The 23,791-nt window shown below is 39.5% G+C and overlaps 1 protein-coding gene across 1 annotated transcript; it reads right to left on the reverse strand.

The window, feature by feature from the left end:
* Positions 1-7,799: 7,799 nt before the first annotated feature.
* CMAS (cytidine monophosphate N-acetylneuraminic acid synthetase) lies at positions 7,800-22,302 on the reverse strand. Its single transcript, XM_032472891.1, has 8 exons — positions 21,944-22,302; positions 16,248-16,390; positions 15,933-16,088; positions 14,111-14,244; positions 12,294-12,388; positions 11,738-11,909; positions 10,801-10,954; positions 7,800-8,399 (listed from the first exon to the last, which is right to left on the reverse strand). Exons 1-8 carry the CDS (start codon positions 22,201-22,203, stop codon positions 8,209-8,211), a joined length of 1,305 nt encoding a protein of 434 aa, XP_032328782.1. The 5' UTR covers positions 22,204-22,302; the 3' UTR covers positions 7,800-8,208.
* Positions 22,303-23,791: the final 1,489 nt, after the last annotated feature.

The raw sequence follows: 23,791 nt of genomic DNA on the forward strand, positions 1-23,791 counted from the left end.
TTTCCGTAGTCTTTAAGGCTCAGCTCAAATTCCACCTTCACCTGAAAAGCGTTTCCTGCTTCAAGCTCTTTAAGGGCCTCTCTCTACCCTTAGTCGTAGAACAAAGTAAAAATTCCTTAACGTAACTCGTAAGGCCCTATGTGATCTGGTTTTAAATATCACTCCAGACTCATCTCTCATCCCATCCCCTACAGTTGTTGGCCAGCCTGGATGGTGAACTGGTGTCTTAGTTGCCTTTTGATCTTCAGGGACTACTGCTGTATCTTTAATATGACAAATGCTTAACTGCTGAACTGAAAAAAAGGAAACAGTCCTCACAGATTAAATTACTTTTTCATAGGGGCTGTTCCTCAAAGAACCACAGAATCTAATCAAGAGTATTTCCTTTCCAAGTTCATTTTTGTAATAACAAACTTTAAAGACTTCCACACTGTAATTCTGTAACCAGTCGTCCCCAGAGCCCTAAATACCTACATTTACCATAAATTTGGCATATATTTATTCTATGTGAAATGTTTCTTCTCAGTTAAACATCTGTACATTTGCAACTGCAGAATCAGAAGGGACCACGGAGGCGGTCTATTACATAAGCCCCTCAATTCATAGTCAAATAAACTAGTTGGAGGGTTTTAAATCATTTGAAAAATGTCACCTCGCTAGTTAGTGACAAAGTTGAAGCTGAAATCTAGAAGTCTTAATTGCTAAACCAATCAATCAGTCACCAATATCATCAATGCTTAGAGGCTCTACATGAGCCAGGTACTCCTCTAAACATGCTATTTACAGTATCTCATTTAATCTATGAGAGTGATACTATTATTAGCTCCAACTGGAGTAAGGAAGGTAGGGCATAGAGAGATTGACTAACTTACCCAAAGTGCATAATGCATAATATTATAACAAAAGCCCTCAAACATCTCTCTTTTTCCAGCTTCTTTAATTCCCAAACTCAAACACATCAACATAGACAGTGGATTAAAAGTAAAACTCCTTTCACCAGTAAGTAGACTCCATCACCCTACTTCTTGGTCTGGGCTGCAGAATCAGTGATGGCCTTACTGAAGTGACATTGGGTGACCTCTAAGAAAGCCCACAACGGGTGTTGCAGCTTCCGATCTCACCTTCTCGCTGCTCTAAGATTGTCATGCTCACAAGCCTAGGCTGGTCTCCTTAAAGTCGAAAGACTACAAGAAGAGAAATGTCCGCACAACAGCCAGCACGTGAGTAAAACTAACTTGGGTCATTCAGTCATGCTGGCCACCGGGTGACTGCAGCCACAGGAGTGAGCCCAGGTGAGACGAGAAGGACAGCCCTGCTGAGCTCTACCCAAACTGCTGACCTGAAGAACTATGTGAAATTAAGTGGCGGTTGTTTTAAGCAAATATATTTTGAAATAGTTCATGATTTAGCAATAGGTAACTGGTACAGCGTATGACATTATTATTTCATTAGTGTTAGCATGGTGTTTCTTTTTCCATCTCATTGCTTTTAACTTTTCTGAGTAATTATATTTAAAGTAGATTTGTGGTAGACAGGATAAATTTTTTAAAAATCCAACCTGAAGATCTCTGTCTTTTAACTAGTGTGTTTAGACCATAAACATTTAAAGTGATTATTTATATGGTTGGACTAAAGTTTACCATTTTTGTAACTGTCGTCCATACATTGCAGTTTTTCACTATTCCCCAATCCCCTTTTCTTAATGTCCATGGGATTAACTGCGAATTTTGTGTGATTCCATTTTACTTTGTTTCTTGATATATCATTTATGCTTAAAAAAAAGCTTTTAGTTGTTGCCCAAGGGATTACAATATACATTTTAAAATAACCTTAGCCCACCCTCAAATAACACTATACTGCTGTACTTTGTAAGAGTGTATTCTTGTCATCCTTCCCATCCCTTGAGACATTGCTGTCAATCATTTTATTTATCCATATGCTATACTCACTCTGGACAGATGACCCAGACAGAAAGTCAATAAGGAAACAGCAGACCTGAATTACACTATAGGCCTAATGGACCTAACAGATATATAGAATATTCCAACCAACACCACCAAAATACATAGTCTTCGTAAGCAGACATGGAACATTCTCCAGGAGAGATCATACATTGGGTCTATCATAAAACAAGACTTAACAAATTTAAAAATATTGAAATCATGTCAAGCATTTGTTCTGTCCAGAATGATATAAAACTACAAATGAGTAACAGGAGAAAAACTGGAAAATTCACAAATATGCGGAAATTAACACACTCCTCAGCAACCAATGGGTCAATAAAGAATTCAAAAGGAAAATTTTAAAAATATGTCAAGACAACTGAAAATGGAAACACAACATACCAAAACTTATGGAATACAGCAAAAGCAGCTCTAAGAGGGAATTTTATAGTGAGAAACACATACATTAAGAGAAAGAACTCAAATAAACAACCTAACTTTGCTTCAAAGAATTAGAAGAAGAACAAACTAAGCCCAAAGTTAACAGAAGGAAGGAAATAATAAAGATCAGAGCAGAAATGAATGAAATGGAGACTAAAAAGACAACAGAAAAAAAAAAATCAATGAAACTAAGAGTTGGTTTTTTGAAAACAAAATTGACAAACTTTTAACTAAACTAATGGAGACAAAAGAGAGGACTCATAAAATTATAAATGGAAGAGGAAGCATTACAGCTGGCACCACAGAAATACAAAGGATTGCAAAAATCTACTGTGAACAAGAGCGTGCCGACAAATTGGATACCCTACAAGTGGATAAATTCCTGGATATATATGCCTTACCTAGACTGGGCTCTTAGGCAGCAGCTGGCAAAGAATGTAGTTAAGCTGCTTCTAAGGAGAAACTGTGAGATGGGTCTTTTTGCCTGCTTCCTCTGTACCGAGCTCTGGGGCATAGTGTTGGTTAAGTGCTTGCATGCCCATTAACAATTGCTTCTTTGTGATAGTCTTTTGGGTCTCACATATGCAAACTTCACTGGCTTTCAGATTTAGGTGTTTGGGGGGCTCATCCCTTGAGTGGGAGTCTTAAAAGTTGGGGTGTTAAATGTGGGGTCCAAACCCTTCCCTCCTCAGGGAGAAGCTGGGAGTTGGGGAGTTTGTACTGTGCTGGGAATGGGGTTTATCATAAGTCTGTCTCAGCCTTTCCTACCAGCTTCAGTGTGGGTTATTTTCTCATTTGTCTAATGTATAGGAGTCACTCAGCTAGTCTGTGGATTTCTTTCAGGGGAAATTGCTCTGTGTGGAGCCATTTGTTGTGTCTATATGAGGCATTCAGGAGTCCCCTGGGTCACCATCTTGGTTGGCCCTATATCTATGTCCTCCACTTAATAAGTGTTAATTTGACAAGTTCATAACACATGGAAACAACCTAAGTGTCAATGATGAAGAAAATGTAGTACACAGATATATACAATGGAATAGTATTCAGCCCTAGAGGGGAAATTCTGACATTTGTGACAACATGGATAAACTGTAATGGCATTATGCTAAGTGAAATAAGTCAGAAGAGAAAGATAAATACCATAAGATCTAGCTTATACGTGGAATCTAAAACAAAACAAAACAAATTAATAGAGAATGTATTAATGGTGGTTGCCAGGGGCTGGGGAGTGAGGGAAATAAATGACATTGGTCAAAGGGTCCAAAGTTCTAGTTATAAGATACATACACTTCTGGGATCTAATGTATAGCATGATAACTGTAGTTAACAATGCCATTCTGTACACTTGAAAGTTACTAAGAAAATAATCTTAATGATCTCATCACACACACACACAAACACATACGGACCGGTAACTGTTGTTGACTAATATTATTGTGGGAATCATTTTGTAGTGTATACATATTTCAAATCATCACATTGTATACCTTAAACTTACACAATGCTATATGCCAAGTATAGCTCAATAAAGCTGGAAAAAATTAAAATGTAATAAAATATAACATGTAGTTTAGATGCATATGAGACAGGAAGGGGGCAGGGCGCAGCCATTCAAGGAATGCCACAGCAATTAACATCAAAATGGTGAAAGATTCAACCCCCAGGAGGCCTTGAGGCTCAGGATGATGAGAGATTTGACTTCTAGCAGATCTTGAACTTCATTAAATGCCCACTGTAATGTATTAACATGGTGAATAACATGCCTACAGGCGCCATGGCAGTCCCAAGGCTAGCGACGAAAGGTCAAAGAGTGGGAAATGGCCAACTTCCTGGGAATCTCAGCCCCTTCCCCAGGCTACTTAGTCTCGTCCTTCCACTTACTAGCATATGAAGCCACCAAGCCCATAAAAACCAGCAACACGGCACCTGGCCTCATGGCTGCCCTTCTCTCCCTCTTCGGAGACGGCCCACACTCTGTCTATGGAGTGTGTACCTACTTTTAATCTGAGCACTCAACCCCTACACCTCGTGGCCTTTCTCTTGCCTTTCAATGTATCTCTCTAAATAAATCTGCCTTCGCTCAACTATGGCTCGCTCTTGAATTCTTTCCTGCGCGAAGCCAAGGACCCACACTTGGCGGGGCACATCCCAGGGGCTCAATCCAGACCCGGGACACGGCCCTCCTCACGCCCCACACCCGTTTTCCTGCATCACCTAGAGAAACAAAAAATAAAACTGGCTAATATTTAAGTTCACCCATTCTTTCTTCAGCTGTTTCAAGTCTACTCAGCCACTCTCAAAGGCGTTCTTCATTCCTGTTACCGTGTTGGATTTCTAGCACTTCCTCATTTTCTTAGCGTTTACATCTCTCTACTGACATCACCTAACTGGTCTTTCACATTGTGTTCTTTTCCCATGACACCCTTTCAGATACTAATCATAGCTATTTAAATGGCCTGTCTGAGAATCCTAAAATCTGTGTCATATCTGAGTCTGGATCTGATGACTGCTTTGTGTCTTACTCTGCTTCTTCTTGCCTTTTGGTATGCTTTATAATTTTGTTGTCAAAAGCCAGAGATATGTTATTGGGTAATAGGTACTGAGACAAATAGGTCTCTTAGCGTGAAGAATTATGTTGATCTTGCCAGGAGGTGGGCTGTATTTAATGTTTCTTATAACTACAGGTATCAGAGACTTCAAATTCCTCCAATGTCCTTGTTTTTGGTCTCCCAGGACCTCTCTTTGTACGGCTCCCTGGAGAAAGTCTGTGCCATGTAGACTTTTAAGCTGCTGTCGACCGAAATAAATGCGCAGCCTAAAAGCTGCAAGTTATGTTTCATTTGGCGGACATTTCTGAGGACTCGAACCCCTTCAAGCCCCGATGACAGCCTCTCAGATGGCTCTGAGGGACTGCTCCCAAGAGGTAGGGGAGGAGCCAGGATATATAGGAGCTTTACAACAAAGACCAGGTAGTTGGAACATTAAAAGATTACTTGTTAACTAAAGAAGACCAGACACCTCAAGTTAAAGAATTTAGCGCTTTTCTATGTATGGGAGGAAGCAAACATTTGGGCTTATTGAATTCATTCCTTTGACAAGCACCTAGCTATCTAGGGCCAGTATCCTGACCCTTCTTATTCTGAGTCCCTCTGAGGGCACCACTGTGAGTGGCTGCAGAGGCTGGGCTGCAGGCTTGTTTTCACTAGGGGGTGGCGGCAGCCACTGATGACTTGATGGCTTCAGCAATCTCTGTTTACTGATTTGGCTTGCAGTATTTTTCGTTCACGCTGCAATCCACTGTTATTAACCTGGCAACATCCTTGTGTGGCGGAGGGTGTGGAAGAGGGGGAGTGTTCTGAAACCTTCTAGCAGTCTTGTCTTGGGAGTATGCCTTCACAAGTGTTTCTGCCCCTCCTCCAGGGTACAGCTTTCTTCCCCTTGCTCCAACTGTCTTTCCTGCCTGCAGCGCTCACAGTCTCCCTCCCTCCTCCTCACCCTTAGGTGAGACAGGAAGGTTGGAGTGGAGCAGAGTTCCCTTCTCCCATCTGGGTCAGTTTTCAGTCTCGCCCTCTGGGGAAACCCCTTCCCACTGGAGCAGCCCTTTGTTAGTGAGAAGGATCCTGGAGGGCTTCACGGTGGCTATTCTCTTGCCAGGGCCATGAGGGGATTTGGCCTGAATCCTCAGATCCACTCTGTGATGACCTGCTGGCCATTTCTGGAGGGAAAGCGTTCCCCGCTCCCACCCCCGTGACTGCAGTCTTCAGGAGTTTCTCGCTCTCAAATTGGTCCATGCAACCTCCATTAATTTTCAAAATCACTAGTTCCTACTAGCTTATGGCATCCAGTAGCTTTTGCTCCAGGCCAATGACTGTCAGGTGCTGAATCTCTGGAAGTCCCTGTCACTTCAGGTTTGGCAGTGGTTGTTTGTCTTTCCACCTCAGTTCTCTGAGAAGTCCAAGAAAAGTCACTGTTTGTCCAGTTTGTCTTGTAAGGAAGGGGCTGGCAACTTCTAAGTTCTTTACTTGTCAGAGCTGAACATGTATTTTCTAGACTAAGATCCCCTACCACTGGGCACACAGGAAGCAGGAGTCACGATGAGGACTGGACTGTTTCCTTGTATTTGGCTCAGGGTGACTGAAATGAAGCAAGGGCTCCAGGATAACCTATACTCATGCAGAGTATTCACTTTGGGAGGTATTGTGGCAGTTTTTATCAGGAATCAGTGACTCGTGTGGCAACGAAAGGTAGGACATGAGAATAGACTAACAGAGGAATTGTTGGAGAATTACACAGAATAGCTCGAATCGGGTGGAGAGACTCACAAGAAACAAGAACTGAGGCTGGAAATATTACGTGGTATCCAGGGAACATTAGGACTGGGAAATGTCTGATCACAGTCTGATCAGCATGAAGTCACTAAAGATTCTGTAAAGGATAACAGCAAATACACAGTCAATCAGTTGAGCAACTGCATGAGATAAACTGAAAGGTCACTCGGCCAGTTGCATCAAGCTCAAGACTTAGCATCTGACTAGAAATGAAAAGGAGAAAATTGAGGAAGGCTGTGATGGCCTAATGAAAAAATCAGACGTTTGAGAGATGAGGTACAGGAGTCTGGCTTAAACATGAAGAGTTGGAGATGCAGCCAGAACTCACAACCGAGATTTGATTTTGGAGTCATCAGATTTTTGAGTCATCTGCATGGAGGCTACAGCTGAAACTGAACAGAGATGTAGCCTTCAGGAAGAACTGGGGTTACAGCCTTTGGGAATGTGTAAATTTAACAGGGTGGGAGAAAATGAAGTTAGCAGTGGAAAAGCAGCAAAGATGGGAGCAAAACCAGGTCAGGATGGAAAGAAAATCAAGGCAGAGGGTGATCTTTTCTTCTTCCAACTTTCTCCCCACGGGCAGGCTCTGAACCGTGCAGACCCACCCAGTCCTGCCAGGAAAACAGCTTCCTGCACAGCATGGTGTGAGTGGCTTGCTTCTTGCTAGAGTTTTACATGAGCTCTTTTCACAGTGGGAATAGATGAAAATGTTCCACAGGAAGTGGTTAGTGTTTATTAGGTAAGCGTCCACGTTCATTAGATAATGCCACATTCTTGGAATCTAACCAGGTAGGAGAAGGGTGGCTGTCAAACTGTGATAATAGCCAAATGGAGTACACAAAATTACCACGACTTCAGAGGTAACTGCGAAAGATTTACTGCAAATCATTACACACCCTGTACGACATGTGATTTCTTCAGGCAGCTGTGTCTGTATATTCGTGCTGTATGTCTCCTTATATGAAGTGCAATCGGATGCTCCACAGCTGGCATTTAGTGGCTTGTTTCTCACGCTATTGCATGGCCAGTGATTAGAGGAAATCACAGTGTTTGGTAAATCTCTTTGATATCAACAAGGTAGTTTTCATCAAGTTTGTGAAATGCAATTTTATTAATTAATAGAAGGGCATGTCTTACCAGACAAACTATCCCCAAATAAATAGTCTCGTATCATTAAAAGCACACAAACACACAGTTTTACAGGGTACAATACAAAGTCAATTTTGATGATGTTCTTACTTGCATTTACTAAAAATCTGAGAAAGACTGTAATCAACCTCTAAAGAATTATCCTGCATAAAGAGAAAAGTAGAGCACAATTATTTCATAGAAGGTTTTGGAGTGACAGTTTGAGAAGACTTCGCTTTAAAAGATGTTAAGATTATCACAAATTAAATCACACTCTCTGTAACATTACAGCATGGAATTGTACTTAGTCAAAAATTAAAGTGGCTGAAGAAGGCTGTATAATTTCTTTTCCAACATTATACTAATTTCTATTTTTGGCATGAGTTAATAACCTTTTCCATCAGTAGGAAAATGTGCTCTGCAAACTCTCGGAGGGCACCCCGGCCACCGTTGCATTTGCAAATATATCCAACAGCCTTCTGGGCAGCGGCACAGGCGTCGGCAGGAACACCGCTCAGGCCCACTTTCTTCAAGCACTCCTCATCAGACACTTCGTTCCCTACCAAGTCAAAGGGACACTGGTTGAATATTTAAAGAGACAAAGGATATTTTTTCTAAATAATGTAAATAGCAACCAGAAGTAATTCTGATACCTTCAGCAGACCTCAGGCACTGCATATAAGTACTAGAGAATCGATGGAAAAAAAATAAAGTATTTACAAGTGTAATAAATGCTGGAGGTCTAGGGTTTTTCTTAAGCAATCATAACAAGCTCTTACCAACCAGAAGAGAATGGCATATACTTTCTGCATGCCATGCATATTGCAATTAGTAGACATTCTATATATAAATGATAATTAAACGTTTTATTAAAGAAAATTTCAAACATGCAAGAATCCCAAATTCATGTAGAATAATTATTAATGTTTTGCATTATTTATCAGTTTCTTCTCTACTCCCTGCCCCCCAAGCTTTTTGGAGGAAAGGGAGAAGAAGGAATTCCCAGACATCATATTTTACCCAAAAACTCTTCAGCATCTATGTATGATACAAATATTTTTAAGAAAGTGACAATATCATTAAACTAACAAAATCAATAATATTTCCTTCATATCATCTAATAACCCAGTGCATGCTCACATATTCTCAGCTGTCTCAAAACTGTCTTTATAGTTGATTTATTTGAATCAGAAACCAAAGTCCACATACTGCATTTTGTTGATATATGTCTTGAGTCTCTTTTAATCTGTAATAGTTCTTATTTGTATGCTGCTTGTTGAAAAGTTACCATCACACTGATGTAACTACATCTTTTCTCTTCTTGCCTTACTTATTCTCTCCACAATACCCTTTTATTTTTTTATAGGATGAATTTCAGAAGCTCCCAGGACCTAAGATTCACCATCCTGAGTATAACTATTACTATACTATAGACCAAATATGCTAATAAAATGCTGGTTTAAAGAACTTGTTTTAAATTTGTTTTAAATTTATGCACTGAATTTTTTTTCTTTTATTATTAAATGTTTTGAAATTAGAATTGTTTTCAATGAAACATGATAAAATTAAAGTACTTCTTTGCATAATCCAGCCCTCAAACTAAGCTTTATTAATTAAATTTTATTTATAAAAGTGTTGCTTAGAACTAATGAATGAATTCAGTAAAGCTGTAGGATATAAAATTAATATATAAAATTAATTTTGTCTGTGTTTCTATACACTAATAATAAACTATCAGAAAGAGAAATTAGGAGAAAAATTCCATTTACAATTGCATCAAAAAGAATAAAATACCTAGGAATAAATCTAACTAAGGAGGTAAAAAACCTGTACTTAGAAAACTCTTAAGACACTGATAAAAGAAACTGAAGGTGACACAAACAGATGGAAAGATACACTGTGCTCAGGGATTACAAGAATTAATATTGTTAAAATGACCGTAACCACCAAAGGCAATCTACAGATTCAGTGCAATTCCTATCAAAATGCCATAGGCATTTTTCACAGAACTAGAATAAATTAATCTAAAATGTGCGTGGAAACAAAAGATGCCAAACAGCCAAAACAAACTCGAGAAAGAACCGAGCTGGAGGTATCATGCTCTCTTGCCTTCAAAAGCTACACTCATCGGAACAGTGTGGTCCTGGCACAGAAGCAGACACACAGCCCAGTGGAACAGAACAGAGAGTTCAGAAATAAGCCCACACTTTTATGGTCAATTAATCTACAACAAAGGAGGCAAGAACATACAGTGGGGAAGAGGCAGCCTCTTCAATAAATGGTGTTGGGAAAACTGGGCAGCCGCATGCAAGAGAATCAAAACAGGATCACTTTCTCACACAATATACAAAAATAAAATCCTTCAGCTTATACAGTGCTGTATATCAGTTACATCTCAATAAACTGAAAGGAAAAAAGTGTCAGTATTTTTAAGGAATACATTTTTATACAGCAGACACCTGATAAATATACTTGCTTAATGCTAAAGTGAAAAATTTGTGACTTCTGACTATGTCAATGAATACACATTACAGCACTGGTTTTAATGGCTTCAGAGTATTTGTTTTTTGTTTTTAAAAATTTTAAAAATTGAAGTATAGTTGATTTACATGTTGTGTTAGTTTCTGGTGTCCAGCATAGTGATTCAGTTCTACATATATATATTCTTTTTCATTATAGGTTATTATAAGACACTGAACGTAGGTCCCTGTGCTCTATGGTAGGACCTTGTTGTTTTGTTGCATGGTATTTGATTTCATGGATAACCTATTTTTGCTGGATATTTAAGTGAGTTATTTTTTTTTTCCTCCATTATTGGTACATTCGTCCAATGTTTTTCCTGGGAATGGAATTTGGGGATCAAATCGATGTATGTTTTAATAAGAGCAAGAAATATTCAGAATGTACTTTCTATATATCAGGAACCTCTAATCCATTATTTCGGCTGAACAGATACCAACCAAGATAGGCCACTTCTTTCCAGCACAGGCCCATCTCCTTTCTCCACTCATCTAAGACTGCAAGCTTGTCTGGTACATTGACTTCCATTTTACAATCCAATTTTAGGGAAGAGAGAGTCTGCTTTGAACAGGCCCTTTCTGAGATTAACCTCACCTAAAAAAAAAAAAAAACGAAAAAAGAGAAATGAGGAAACAATTCTCATAATAAAGTAATACCTTATAAACAATACAAATGACAAATGAGCAGTCCTTTAACCTTCTGAAGGACTAATTAAGTAAAATCAACTAACTTATTTTAAAATGATGAACTTTAACACATTTTATTTCTAGTCGTCCAATAAAGGAGAACACTGTTTTCTGCAGTGAAAAAGATTCAGTCTACAGGTGAAAAATAAAATATACATTGTCTCATAATAATCTAAGATTCTCATATGATTCAGTATACCCAGAGGAAAGTCTATAATTTGTCTCTTGTGCTGCTTAGGAACAGATATTTAAGATTCCTAGGGAATTATAAGAAATCACCTTAACCTTCACTTTTGAAAATATACATAAATATTGTTATTTTGAATTAAAAATTTCAATCATAAGAATAAGCTACATTTAAAAAAATCCACCTGATATTTGCTTTTTTTCCAAATACTGACACCTATTTTCTATGAAATCTTTGTTGCAAGATCCTATGAGAAATGCTAGACATAGTGCCCATTGAAAATAATAGTCGTACTCATTCAATAAACAAGAAATGTTATTTGTTGATAAACCAATTCCTAATTTTTACTAAAAGTAAATGGCATAATTTTATAGGCACATGAAGGCTAAATTTCAGGTATTTTAATAGATACTAGCAAAAGTGTACATCTCTTATTTCCCTCATACGTTCCTTGACCCTGAATCACAATCTTAAAACACACTGCTACGTTCAGGGGGAACATACCTCAATACCACTTTTCTTTAATAAACTTATCCCAATAGCATCTTTTACATCATATGATATTATTTCTTTCTGGTCTCCTGATACATAAATGTGGCCATTGGTGAGACATCCATCAATATTGCAAACAAAAAGTTTTATCTCCTTCAGCTTCTCTTTGCCAAAATAGCCAAATCTAAAAGAAACCAAAATAGACCTTTGATGATAAATGCAATACTTATTCACTCACTCTCGTCTGACTGGCACCAGTAAACTCAATAACCCATCCTCCATCAAATACACAAACATTACCCTTCAAAGTGACTTCACATACACACTTCAACTTGCAGTGCAAGGACTTCAGGTGTGGTCTAACCAGACCACATGCTTCTCAATTACTGAATAAGCCACCTATAGGCGTATTTTATGTGTACGTCGTACTCAAATGAGCACACTAATTACAAAAGATCCTAAGATGTTTGGAGTATCAGAAATCAGTGTCTGTAAGTGAATTTAAATGTAGCTACTAAAAATAGTTTGCTATGGTCTAGTGCGAAGGCTCCCCAAGCCTTGTTTATACCTTAGCACTCTTTGTTCTGCAATAGGCCAGTCAATGTCCACATCAATGTCCACGCTGTGCTCGGCTCGCATTTCGTAGTACGCCATCTTCCCACCCTAAAGACAGCACAGATGCCACGGGGCTCTTTTCAACATGCATTCACACATATCAAAAAGTTTATTATAATACAGAACAATGAATTCATTTCTACAGCACTGAGAAAAATGAATACCAGACATATAATAAATATTTTTTTGGAGGTGAAAGAAAGCTTTTTGTTTCCGATATAGTCGAACCACATAAAACAAATAACTTTAACATTTTTCAAATTCTGTCTACACCGTGCAAGTCCCCATTTTTCTTTAAATAGATTTCTATTTTAAGATTGAAAAAAAAAAAAAGCAGAAATAGTACACATCCTCCAGTATTCTAACCACAAGGAATTTTCTGGGAATCCCCATCTGTATCCCCTTTGTTCTGGCAGTCTCTCCCATCATGATCCAAAAGTAGCAGTGTAAGTGTTTTTGGAACTTCTGTTCCTGTCTGCCATGAGGGGCAAGATAGAAGAAGAAAAGTAACTGTACTACGTACTGCACAGAACTGTCTTAGATCCCTGCGCTACAGATGGGAGTGGACAATAACTGTCTGGGTCACATGCAAGCAAAGGCAGGAACGGTGCCGTGATCCTGGGCCTGGGGTATGAGGGCAAGAGGAGAGAGGCCTTTCCCATGACTGCAATCACTTCAATGCCAAGATCAATTATTAGAAAATTTCATTTTTCAGAGCTGCCAGTCTCTTCGCAAATCTTGGTACAATGAGAAACTTCCATTTTTCTCTACACTTCAGGAAAGGGTCAAATCACAGTCCCCCTTAGCAAAGAGCTCAGGGAGGGTGGCATCTAGACATCGAATCTAACTTTCCTAAACACTCAAACTTAACTGAACATCCAGCCTACAGTCTTCCTATACGCTGACCAGAAGACTGGAAAAATTCTTTCCCCTCAGAGGATGAGTCACATTTGAATTTCTATTATAAAGAGTGAAGTCTGGGTTTTTTTTTTAAATGCTATTTTTTTGAGTAACATAAGGACTTGTATCCAAATCCTGACAGTATCATTTACTACGTGTTTTTGCTCTGAGCCAATCATTTCATTTTTCAGAGCTACTGTTTCCTCCTCTGAAACAGAACTAGGAATGCCCACTTTATCCTGGTGCTACGCAGATCACGGGAGCTCACCAGCTGAGCAAGTAGCAGTTATCACCAAAATGAACACACGGTATATGATGTAACTACAGAGGCTCTGAAGATGAGGAGACATCCAACCCACTTATAAAATGAGAGCATTAAGACTCAGAACACATAAAATGGTACGTTCACGGTTCCGCAGTTAGAGAGATGTTACCATAAGCTGGTTTTCCTGACACCCACGTTGGTGCTCGTTCACCTCTATGACACTGCTGTGATTTTGGCTCTTTTAAAAGCAATAGACGTTATTCAACAGTACAACCACAACTTGACAGTAACACAGCCATGGATTAAAAAGAGTTATGAATGGAATAATATGAATATCAGGACACGTGTAGAACATTCAACACTTGATTCATTTCTCATCTTAATATTACAGTTGTAGCAGAATCCCTTGCACATTCACTGCATAAATTCCAAAGTCTGGGGTCAGTGTGCAGGATAAATGCCTCAGATGACAGATCTTGTCAGTTATTGCCTTTCCTCAAGGAGTTAACACTTTCCTTTATGAACTAAGCCAGACTTCTCTCCTAGAACTCAAAGTATACATATAAAAGGGTTTAAAAGGTTTTTTGCAGAACGAGAGCACAAACCTGTAAGTAACCCATCTCTATCAAATGTCTTTTAGCAAAATAAAACGAGCCATTTTCATACAATTCTCCATCCCAGTCTTGTCGGCGAGGTCGTTTCGCTGGATTCAAATTTAGAGGCTCAGTCATTTCACGAACTAAAAGCAAAAAGCTATAGTAAGCCCAAGGTGTTTTGAAAACCAAGTGTTCATTCAGTAATTTTTTAAAAAGGCACATAAAAATGAACTCAATGTAGAATATTTCTGTATCTGAATAAACAGAAGGATTTTTTAAAGTAACAAAACCCGTACTAATTCTGATAATTTATCTTTGCTTTTCAAGTAACAGTAATGGAAAAATTAAGTATAGACAAATTCTGAATAATTATGGCTTTAGGTTACTTATGCAAATACGGTGCTTTGGGAGGACATAAAGGCAACCTTAAGTAATTTCAAAAGAATTGAACATGTCATAAAATACCCATATTCAATATCCAAGCCCTTTAATCTACCTCTCCTATGTGCTGCTATAGAAATAATAATGTATGTGTTATTTATCTGGTGGGGCTGAGAAACTATTTTCAGAGAATTATTATAGAAAAATCAAGATTTGCACATTAAATTATTGAAGCTTTCATACTAATAGAAATGTTTATATATTATATATTCTTACCAGAAGTTAAAAAATATACTAATATAAAATATACATAAGAATAAATAGTTTATTATCTTTGGTAATAATGAAGGATCTGCGATACCAACATATATGATTACAACATGATATAATAAACAAAGCCCTCAGTATTGGTATAGAGGGGCTCCCTTTCCCTTTCACTGATTTTTTCCCAATTCTGTGTTTGTGGATGTGTATAGACATTTCTTGGACCTTTTAAACTTCAATCATTTAGCATATAATGCTCAATATTCAGTTTACCACTGGGCTTCCTTGATTTGCTTCAAAAATGTGTTTTTTAAGCTTTAATCTTTCCTATATTCATTTCTGAGATTTGGTGAAGCTCAAAACACTATACATATATAATTTAGCACAGAAACATGGAATTCAACAAATGTTTACTGAATGAGATCAATAAATAAATGCATTCGTGGATGTATTTTATCGATTTTGGTAACATTCACATTTAGAGATGGAAAAATCACCATTTTCTGTCTATCTTTACCTTATTATCTAACCGCTCCTTTGTGTCCTTTCTCCACTTTCGCTGCATCTTCCTTACTATCTCCTTTAAGTCAGATACAGGTTAGAGACAAATGGGCCAGCTTTCTCATGTTCAACAAATGTCAGAGCGCTTAACAGAAATCATACTGCCTTTCTTCACATATGTTACATTTACCTGTCTGTTCTTTATTACATATTTTGCTAGTTCATCTGGCTAGAAATCAGGCTCCAGCTAAATATTATGGAACTCCTTTTGCACAAGGAGTTATGAATTTGGGGAAGCAATTCCACAAATTCATTCTAGAGGTTTTCCAGAACTTTTTGGTGGGAAGATTTCTATTCCCACAATTCTCTATGATTTATAGGGAGTTTATCAAACATAAAAGTATTTGCTCTAGAAAAATGACGCGTCTGCCTCAAAACATAATAGATGGTTAAAGTGTCCCTTTGTTAAAATGTAAAGCAGAGAATTAATTTGGTCTCACTGTTTTGCCTCAATAATCACAAGATTTAGAACTGATTATAAACATCACTGCCTACTGGAGTTAAGAACCCCTGTTCCATTTTAGTGTTCCCTTTTTACTCTCCTCACTCCTATAGAATACTTACAACAATGAAAAAAAATCAGTTCATAAAATTAGCTAGAATAAAGATTGATACCACAGGTTACCTCCTTTCTGAATTTCACCCCATCGAAACTGATGGCGTCTCACAACAGAGAAAACAGAATCATATCCTTCTTCTCGAATCATTTCCGCAACTTTCTGAAGATCAGTAGGATGTAAACACGGAGAAGTAGCTTGAATGTTACCTATAATGTCAACCTCTTAAAAAGACAAAACAAATGAAAAGGACATCAAAATAAAGTTCTCTGCGAGCAAGTAGTACTAAGATCTAAGTTCAAATGTTAAAACAAGTCTTGTGAAAGGATAAGCAAGTTGGAAATTAGGTAAAATTTTGAATAAACTATTAGTCAAACTCATACCATTGTGATAATTAAGAAATTCTATGATGGCATCTAGTGAGGTAGAACTGTCTTTTGAAACTTCAGAACTTCTTCGATGAACTTGTGCACCAAATTGTTTGGCCACATTCTCAATTTCATCATGGTCTGTTGAAACCCACACACTGTACAGATATTAAAAAATAAAAAATAAAAAGCCAAATCACTAAAAAAAAATCATTAAAGATAAAAAGGAGCTCTGTAACTCCAAAAATACAGCTTAGATAATGTCAGATTCATTTTTGTACCATCAAAATAATGTTACCGATCCAATGTAACATAAAATTTAAAGAACTGTATTTTATATGTAAACTACATTTTTAAATGTCGGAATCAAAAAACGTGGTCCAAGAATAATATTTATATTTACATATATAAATAATCATACTACATATAACATATTATTGTTTATAGACACACTATTTACATAGCCCTAGATATAGTTTAATAAAATTAGAAAAAAAAAGGTAATTGGTATTTTTAAGGCTAGTATTATATTAAACAAAATAGTAGAAGGAGAAGTTCAAATTTAAAGGAAATGAAGAAGATCTTGCTTCTTATTCCCCATCTAAATCCAAAATATCGTATGAAGTATTTAATCTACTTGCTAAGAAAAAACGGACTTGGCTTTAGTCAAACCACAAAGCTGAAAGAGTTTCAAACTTAGCAGAGACCAAATGCCCAAGTCTGGGCTCCAAACAGTCCCTCAAGCCAACTTTAAGTCTCTCCTTCTCTCTCTCTCATAATTGGGAAAACTGCCTATCAGCCCATCATTACAGGTAAGTGTTCGTTTTTTTTAATGGAACAATGTTTCTGACAGAATACTATGAACATGACTGTAATGCCATATGCCGTAAAAATTTTATAACAAGTCATTTATTAGCATATTGGCTAAGCCACTGTGAAGCAACTGTATCTACAGTGTTTTGTATCACAGAAGACAACATTGATGTAGGTACTGACAGGTGATTCATTCTGTAAACAGACAAGGTAAACTTATAGTGTTGATAAATATAGTACAGTACTGTAAATGTATTTTCTCTTCCTTATGATTTTCTTGATAACATTTTCTTTTCTCTAGCTTACTTCACTATAATATAGTATATAACACATACACAAAATGTGTTCATTGATAATAAAAATAAATAAAACAAACAGAACAAAACTAAACATGAAACTAAATAAAACATCATGTGTTTCAGATATGGAGAACAAACTAGTGGTTACCAGTTTGGGAGAGGGGACAGGTGAGGGGCAACACAGGGGTAGGGGGAAAAGGGTTATTAAGGGATTATATGAAATCACGTGTGTGAAACTTTTGAAAATTGTAAAGCACTATAGAATTTAATGAATCTTTCATTCAATTAAAAAAATCAGATAATAAAACATAATGCGTTTATGTTATTGGTAAGGCTTTGGTCTACAGTAGCTATTAGTAGTTAAGTTCTGGGGGATCAAAAAGTAATATGGGACTTTAGACTGTGCAAGGGGGGGGTCCCAACCCCATGTTGTTCAAGGGTCAACAGTATTACTTTTATCTCTTTCATTTAATGTCTACTGAACGAAAGAGAAACTGCATTTTTCAAACATCTATGCTCAACTGTCAAGAAAAGAAAAGAAAAAACAAAAGAAAATTTTCTAACGTCTCTGGATTTCATTAATTAATTTAAATTCACTTATTCCCTTTACTATTTGCAGAAGGAAGACTTAAATCTAGAAATAAGCCAATAACCAACCATCCCACAATTTTTTCCCCCCAGAGGAAGCACAGTAAGCAAGATGAGCCACAGGCTAGGGGTGAAGTGTTTCATATCTACTCATGTCATTCTGCACAAGGCAGAATACAGGAGCCCTCATTTTCCTCCATCTCAAAATCTGAAATAATTTGGGGTTAGGTTTTTCACTGCAGAAATGTCACAAAGGTATATAACAGAGTGAAGTACCAATGAAAATCCAGTAAATTTTTTAAAGCGAGGGTAAAGGGAGGATAGTAAGAGGGCGATGCAGTAAAAAGTAACCAGTAAAAGAAACAGATGAGTCTTTTGACATCTTGTTTACGTCACTAACGAAAATAAATTACTGAAGCCATTTATTTTACTATCCTGATCTTTACTGTAATAAAAATTCAACACCACAGGATACAGTGATCTTTCTGAAATGTTTAAAAGGTAAATAAAAAATAATAGAGGTTTTGAAAGAGGTTTGCTTGTGTTTCTTCTTTCCTCCCTTTTATTATTCATTCATTCCTTCATTCATGAAATGTTTCCTGAGCGCCTGTTGTATGTCAGGCCCTACTCCGGACACAGGGGATATATAATCCATTGTCTTGAGAAACTCTCAGCCTATTGGCAGAGACAGAGAGAGGCAAAGAAGCAATGACTAACCTTCCTATAAACCTTTTTAACTTTTTACAGTGTTTTTTACAGGGCCTGCTACATAACAGGTGCTCAATATACATTTGTTGAATGAATGAAACAGTAAATGGTTGAGTATGAGCTTTGGAGGGGTTTAAATTCTTGGTCTACCACAAGCTAGCTGGATGACCCTAGGGCGAACCCACAGTCTCTCTAAGCCTCAATTTTCAGCAAAATGGAAGTGATAATAGTACCAATTATCTAAAATGGCTGTTATGAGAATTAAATATAAACCACAATGCAGAATAAACACTTAATAAATGCTAGCTATTGAAAATAATAAAATAGGAATAGAAATAAAAGAACAGCTACACAGTCTCATTTAATCCTCACACTGACTCTGCTGGAAGGAAAACTCAAGTTCCGCTTTCAGACCTTCAAAGGTCCGAATGTCTAATTTGTTTGTATTCTGTAAGGCAATGGCACTGTACACATGAAAACACCACCCTATCTGTACACTTAAAACACAATGACCATCATTTGTTAAAGGGACTAAATAAGCCAATGATTTTCCTTTGATTCAGGGGCATCAGATGACGGAGGACAAAACAGAAACAATGAGCAACTGAACAAACAGGACTAATAAGCTTTAAAATCAAGTATAAAGTAAATGTCAAAGTCTAATGCCAACGGCTTTAGCCTCAAATGAAGTCACACTACATCTAACAGGATAAACAGGAACACCAACCATGACAGGGACAACACAGCACAGGCCTTGCATTAATCACACATCCACACCGCAGAAATGAAAGCAAACTTGTGCTTACTTTTCACAAGTATGCTAGGCAACATTTAAAAAAAAAAATTTATTCTGAGATTTCCTTACACAGCACTCACCCACTGTTGAAAACCAAGCTCTTACAAACTCACCTCTAACAATAACTTTTTACCAGGTGAAAACACTTCGATCTCAGCATTTTTCTTGACTGCTAACTACCCAAGTTAGTACATAAAACTAGCAACCTGGGAAGTATTGTCAGCTTTGATTCTGAGCTGGTAAGAACACTCAACCAAGTCAAATCATGGTTTTGAACAAAATAATCTCCAAGATATCTCCCAGCCGCGAAAAACACAAATCAGGCAGCTGCAGTGCAGTCCAGTTCCTTCGCGGTGTTAAGTATGTGTTGAAGGAAGGAAGTAGAAGGTGAGCAGCAGGAGGCTGCTCCAAACTGACTGCAGCTTCAGAGTAAATCAAATAAATTCACACCTACCACATTTAGGTGGTAGATTAGATGTCAAAGGGCAGAGAAGGGATTTGTAATCGCAAACTTCCTAAAGTAATTGTTGTAGGAGAGCGGCCAGGGGCTATCTGCCGGGACAAAGGTAAATTCTCTTGGCAGCGATGAGCAGGCTTTTTAGGGGGGCTGGGATCATTCTAAGAACAAGGCCTTAAGCTGCTAGAAACCATGACAGAGTTTGGTTGAACACGGAGGTTTGGATGGAGTTGTTTATGTGTGGAAAGTTCTGCAGCTCTCGGCACAATCATCTTGACACTATAAAGTAAGAGCCGATCAAGAACCAAGAACTGGAGGATTATGGTGGCCGAGTACACCCTCCCTTTACTTTCTTTCTCTTAAAAATATGTATTAGCACCTGATACGGTATATATTAATTTATTCGTACATTAACTGTCTCTCCCTATTATAATGCAAGCTCCACGAGACTAGGGACGGGCGCTACTGCTATAAACCCTGGTTAAGGACACAGAACAGTGCCTGTCACACGGCAGTTAGCCAACAAATATTTACTGAAGGAAAGAATCACTTTTGCCCCTGAATCTGACTACGCCTCGAACAAGCCCTACCTTTTTTTGTTAAGCCAGTCTGAAAGTGCTTTCCTGACATATGCAACCAAAGAGTTGTAAAAGAGTTTTGTCCTCAATCTATCAAGAAAGTGACTTTGATCTCTAGTTCATTTCATAAAAATAGGCTTTTACTACATCACTGCTGCCTGGATGCACCTCCTCTCCGTTTTTGTTTTTTTTTCCCCCAGCGTCAACCCTTTTTAAGCAGGTAAAAACAACCAAAAGTCTGTGAGCTTCACAAGGAAAGAACCATGTCCCATGCATCTCGGTACTCCCTTGGATGTGTTTGGCAGAAATTAGGGCTCAGTAAGTGTTTACTGAACTGAACCAAAACCCCAGGCCTTTCCCTATCTCTCCCTTGCACACTTCCTATTACACTAGTGTTATCTGCTGAGGGCCAGCTCCTATTTACTTCGCACCACTCAGGACTTCCTTTGGATTAAAACATTAAGAAAATTAGTGAATTTATACTTTTTTGATATCCCCTTTGTAAACAAGATTGGTTAAATGAAAATCATGTACCATTTATTAATGTGGGTAGTGAATAAAACTTAAAATACAGTTATCTCTTTAAAAACCAAAACCCAAACATCAAAAGGTGAAAAATAATTTACTTTCCACGGTTACAAATTCAAGCATAATCAGGGTGCAATTCCCATGTGTAAATTCACTCTTGGCACAGAATTCCATCTCCCTTCTCTTATGAATGACATCAGCTTGTAACTCCTGACCAATATGGCATATGGCGTTGTCTCCAAAAGATGCACAATTAAAACTGTCCTTGGGGCAAACGAGGTTCCAAAGGTAACGATAAAACCATTTATAACCGTTTCATCAAACAGCCCAGTGGGGCGCTTTCTCACTGTCTCTCACCTAGGTACAAATGTAGAGAGCTTTCTAGATTGTGCTGACTCACAGGCAAATAGCTTAGAGTGTTTTCCAAAGGTCAGGAAAGGAGCTCCAAGCTGAGCTTGAAATTAGAAAAGCCATTGACACCCAGCCTTGACACCTTGACACTCCATTCATGAACCTGATGCCGCCTGAATCGATCAGAACCAAGCGGGTCTCAGACGCTGAGCAACAGGGGAGAGCCAGGGGCCTCTGCCTAAAGCAGTTCACGTATTCTCGAAGACGTTCCACAAGGGTGGCCTCCTTTCCTTTACCCTGGGAGGTCAACCCGCGCAGCGCAGACGGCTGAGATGGGGAAAGCCCCCCTTCTACGGATGTCATGCTCAAGGGCGGCGACAGGAACGGTCCCAAGTTCACGGCTATCAGCAGCTACGAAACAAGGAAGAAGCTGGAGCCCTTCCTCCCTGGGCTGCCAGCCGGGGCCCGGACACCCCGGGTCCGGCACACCCCGTCCGGGAGCGACTGCCCCCGAAGCCCCGGCCCCTCCGGCGGCCCGGCTCTCCCTCGCGACCCCCGCCCAGGCCGCGCCGCCCACTCTCGCACATGCGCACCTCTGGAAGACCCCCGAGTCCAGAGCCGCACGCAGGACCCAGCCAATGAGCGGGACCCCCGCCAGGTGCTTAATGTTCTTCAGGGGGATGCCCTTGCTGCCGCCCCGGGCCAGAATCAGGGCCGCCAGGTGCGGGGGCTTCTCCACGCCTCGGCCCTGGCCGCCGCGGGAGTTGCGCTGCAGCTTCGGCGGCCGGCCCCGCGAGGGCCGCCCCCGCGGGTTGGAGACGGAGGTGGCGGCCCCCTTCTCCACCGAGTCCATCTTCCTCCCACGCCTTCTCCCCAGCTTCTCCACATCCGGGAGCTCTTGCCTCGCCACCTCAGCTCGGCGCCGCCCGATCTCCCCGCCCGGCCGCTCGCGGGGGAGGCTGTCCCCGGCCCCGCCCACCGCCTTGTCCTGCGCCCTCGCGGGGCACGCCGGGAGTTGTAGTCCGCGGGGGGCTCGCAGGGTCCCGTCGGCCCAGCAGGTTCCGCCTGGGCGACCCCAACGAACCCAAGACGAGCAGCGAGAGGCCAGTCACGACTGGAAGGAGGTGCAGCCTCTGCGGGCTTGATAGTGTATGGAGATGAATAAAACAGGCACCATAGCTTCCCTGATGTTTTGCTCAAGAACTTCCCCACTTAGGAATTGTGGTGGGGTTCCCACAGCACAACCAGATGCACCTTAACACGGATCAATTTTGTGTTTTAAAATTTCTATTTCCTACGTACGTCTTTCTGTTATGCTCCTGATTTCCAAGAAATTACCTCATTCGAATGTCCTCCGGGCACCTTAAATTCAGCATTTTAAAAACAACTCTGCCAATGGGCTCAAACTTCTTCTACCTCTGCATTTCCTTTTTCTTTCTTCTTTTTTTTTTTTAGAAATTGAAGTATCACTGGCATAAACATATTAGTTTCAGGCCTACAATGTAATGATTCAATATTTGTGTGTATTGGAAAATGATCACCGCAGGAGGGCTAGGTAACACTTCTGCCTGCATTTTCTATCAACGTCACCACCCTTCTAGATGGAAAAACTTGGAAGTCAACCTTGACTACTCCCTTCTAGTGTAGTAGACATCTGTCGTTGTTTGTTTTTTGTTTTTGACCTGATGAAACTTTATTTCAGGAACCTGGTGAGTTTCACTCCAATCCTCAGCATTGGAGCCATGGGTATGTGACCCAAGCTGACCAAACTAAGTACCTCCCCTTCCTGAGCATAGCTGTGGTCTAGGGGCAGGCATATGACCAAGCAGAGCCCATTAGAGCCCTTTCCAGAGACTTTGAGAAAGAAAAGATCTTTTTCTTGCTACATTTTTGGGTGCTAAGGACCTTGTAAACCTGACTCCTCAGGGCAGGCCAAAGAAAGCAAGGGATGAGACCTGCAGGGAGAAGAGAGAAAGAGCCCTGAAGGCATCATTTAGCCTTTTGATCCAGTAAGGAGGTTCAGAGGTGTGCGTGCACACACACACACACACAAACACACACACACACACCTCTTTTTTCATCTTTTTTTTTTTTTTTTAGGAAAGTATCTCCTACCTATCTTGCGTTTTGTCTTTCACCACTTTTGCAAGCCAGCATCTGGAAGTAGAGCGTCTCCTTGTCTGTCCTGGGTGGAGGCTAATTCATCCAGAAGGAAGGAATACAGGTGGTGGTATTGTCTTTCTTCCTCAAGGCCTCTGTGTTTCTCAGGTCTTGGCCCTTTCTGAAGGAGACAAAATAAGCCTTTAGGGTTTTGGGTCCTGGGCAGGCACTGGAAGCGTCACATCTCACATCTCACATCATCTCATCTTTTTGTCTGGGAAGTAGCTGATGGCCCTGCCCTCTCTGGGACTGGTTCTAGGAGGGGAGCAATGGCTGAGCAC

The sequence above is a fragment of the Camelus ferus genome, chromosome 34 (assembly GCF_009834535.1).
Source record: "Camelus ferus isolate YT-003-E chromosome 34, BCGSAC_Cfer_1.0, whole genome shotgun sequence".
NCBI classification, from domain to species: Eukaryota; Metazoa; Chordata; class Mammalia; order Artiodactyla; family Camelidae; genus Camelus; species Camelus ferus.

Coding starts and splice junctions, on each gene's coding strand:
- CMAS (XM_032472891.1), bottom strand. CDS start 22,203: ATGGACTCGGTGGAGAAGGGGGCCGCCACCTCCGTCTCCAACCCGCGG. Junction 11,910..12,293: donor GCAGAACAAAGAGTGCTAAG/GTATAAACAAGG, acceptor GGTTTCTTTTAG/ATTTGGCTATTTTGGCAAAG. Junction 10,955..11,737: donor TAAAGAAAAGTGGTATTGAG/GTATGTTCCCCC, acceptor TTTTTTTTTTAG/GTGAGGTTAATCTCAGAAAG.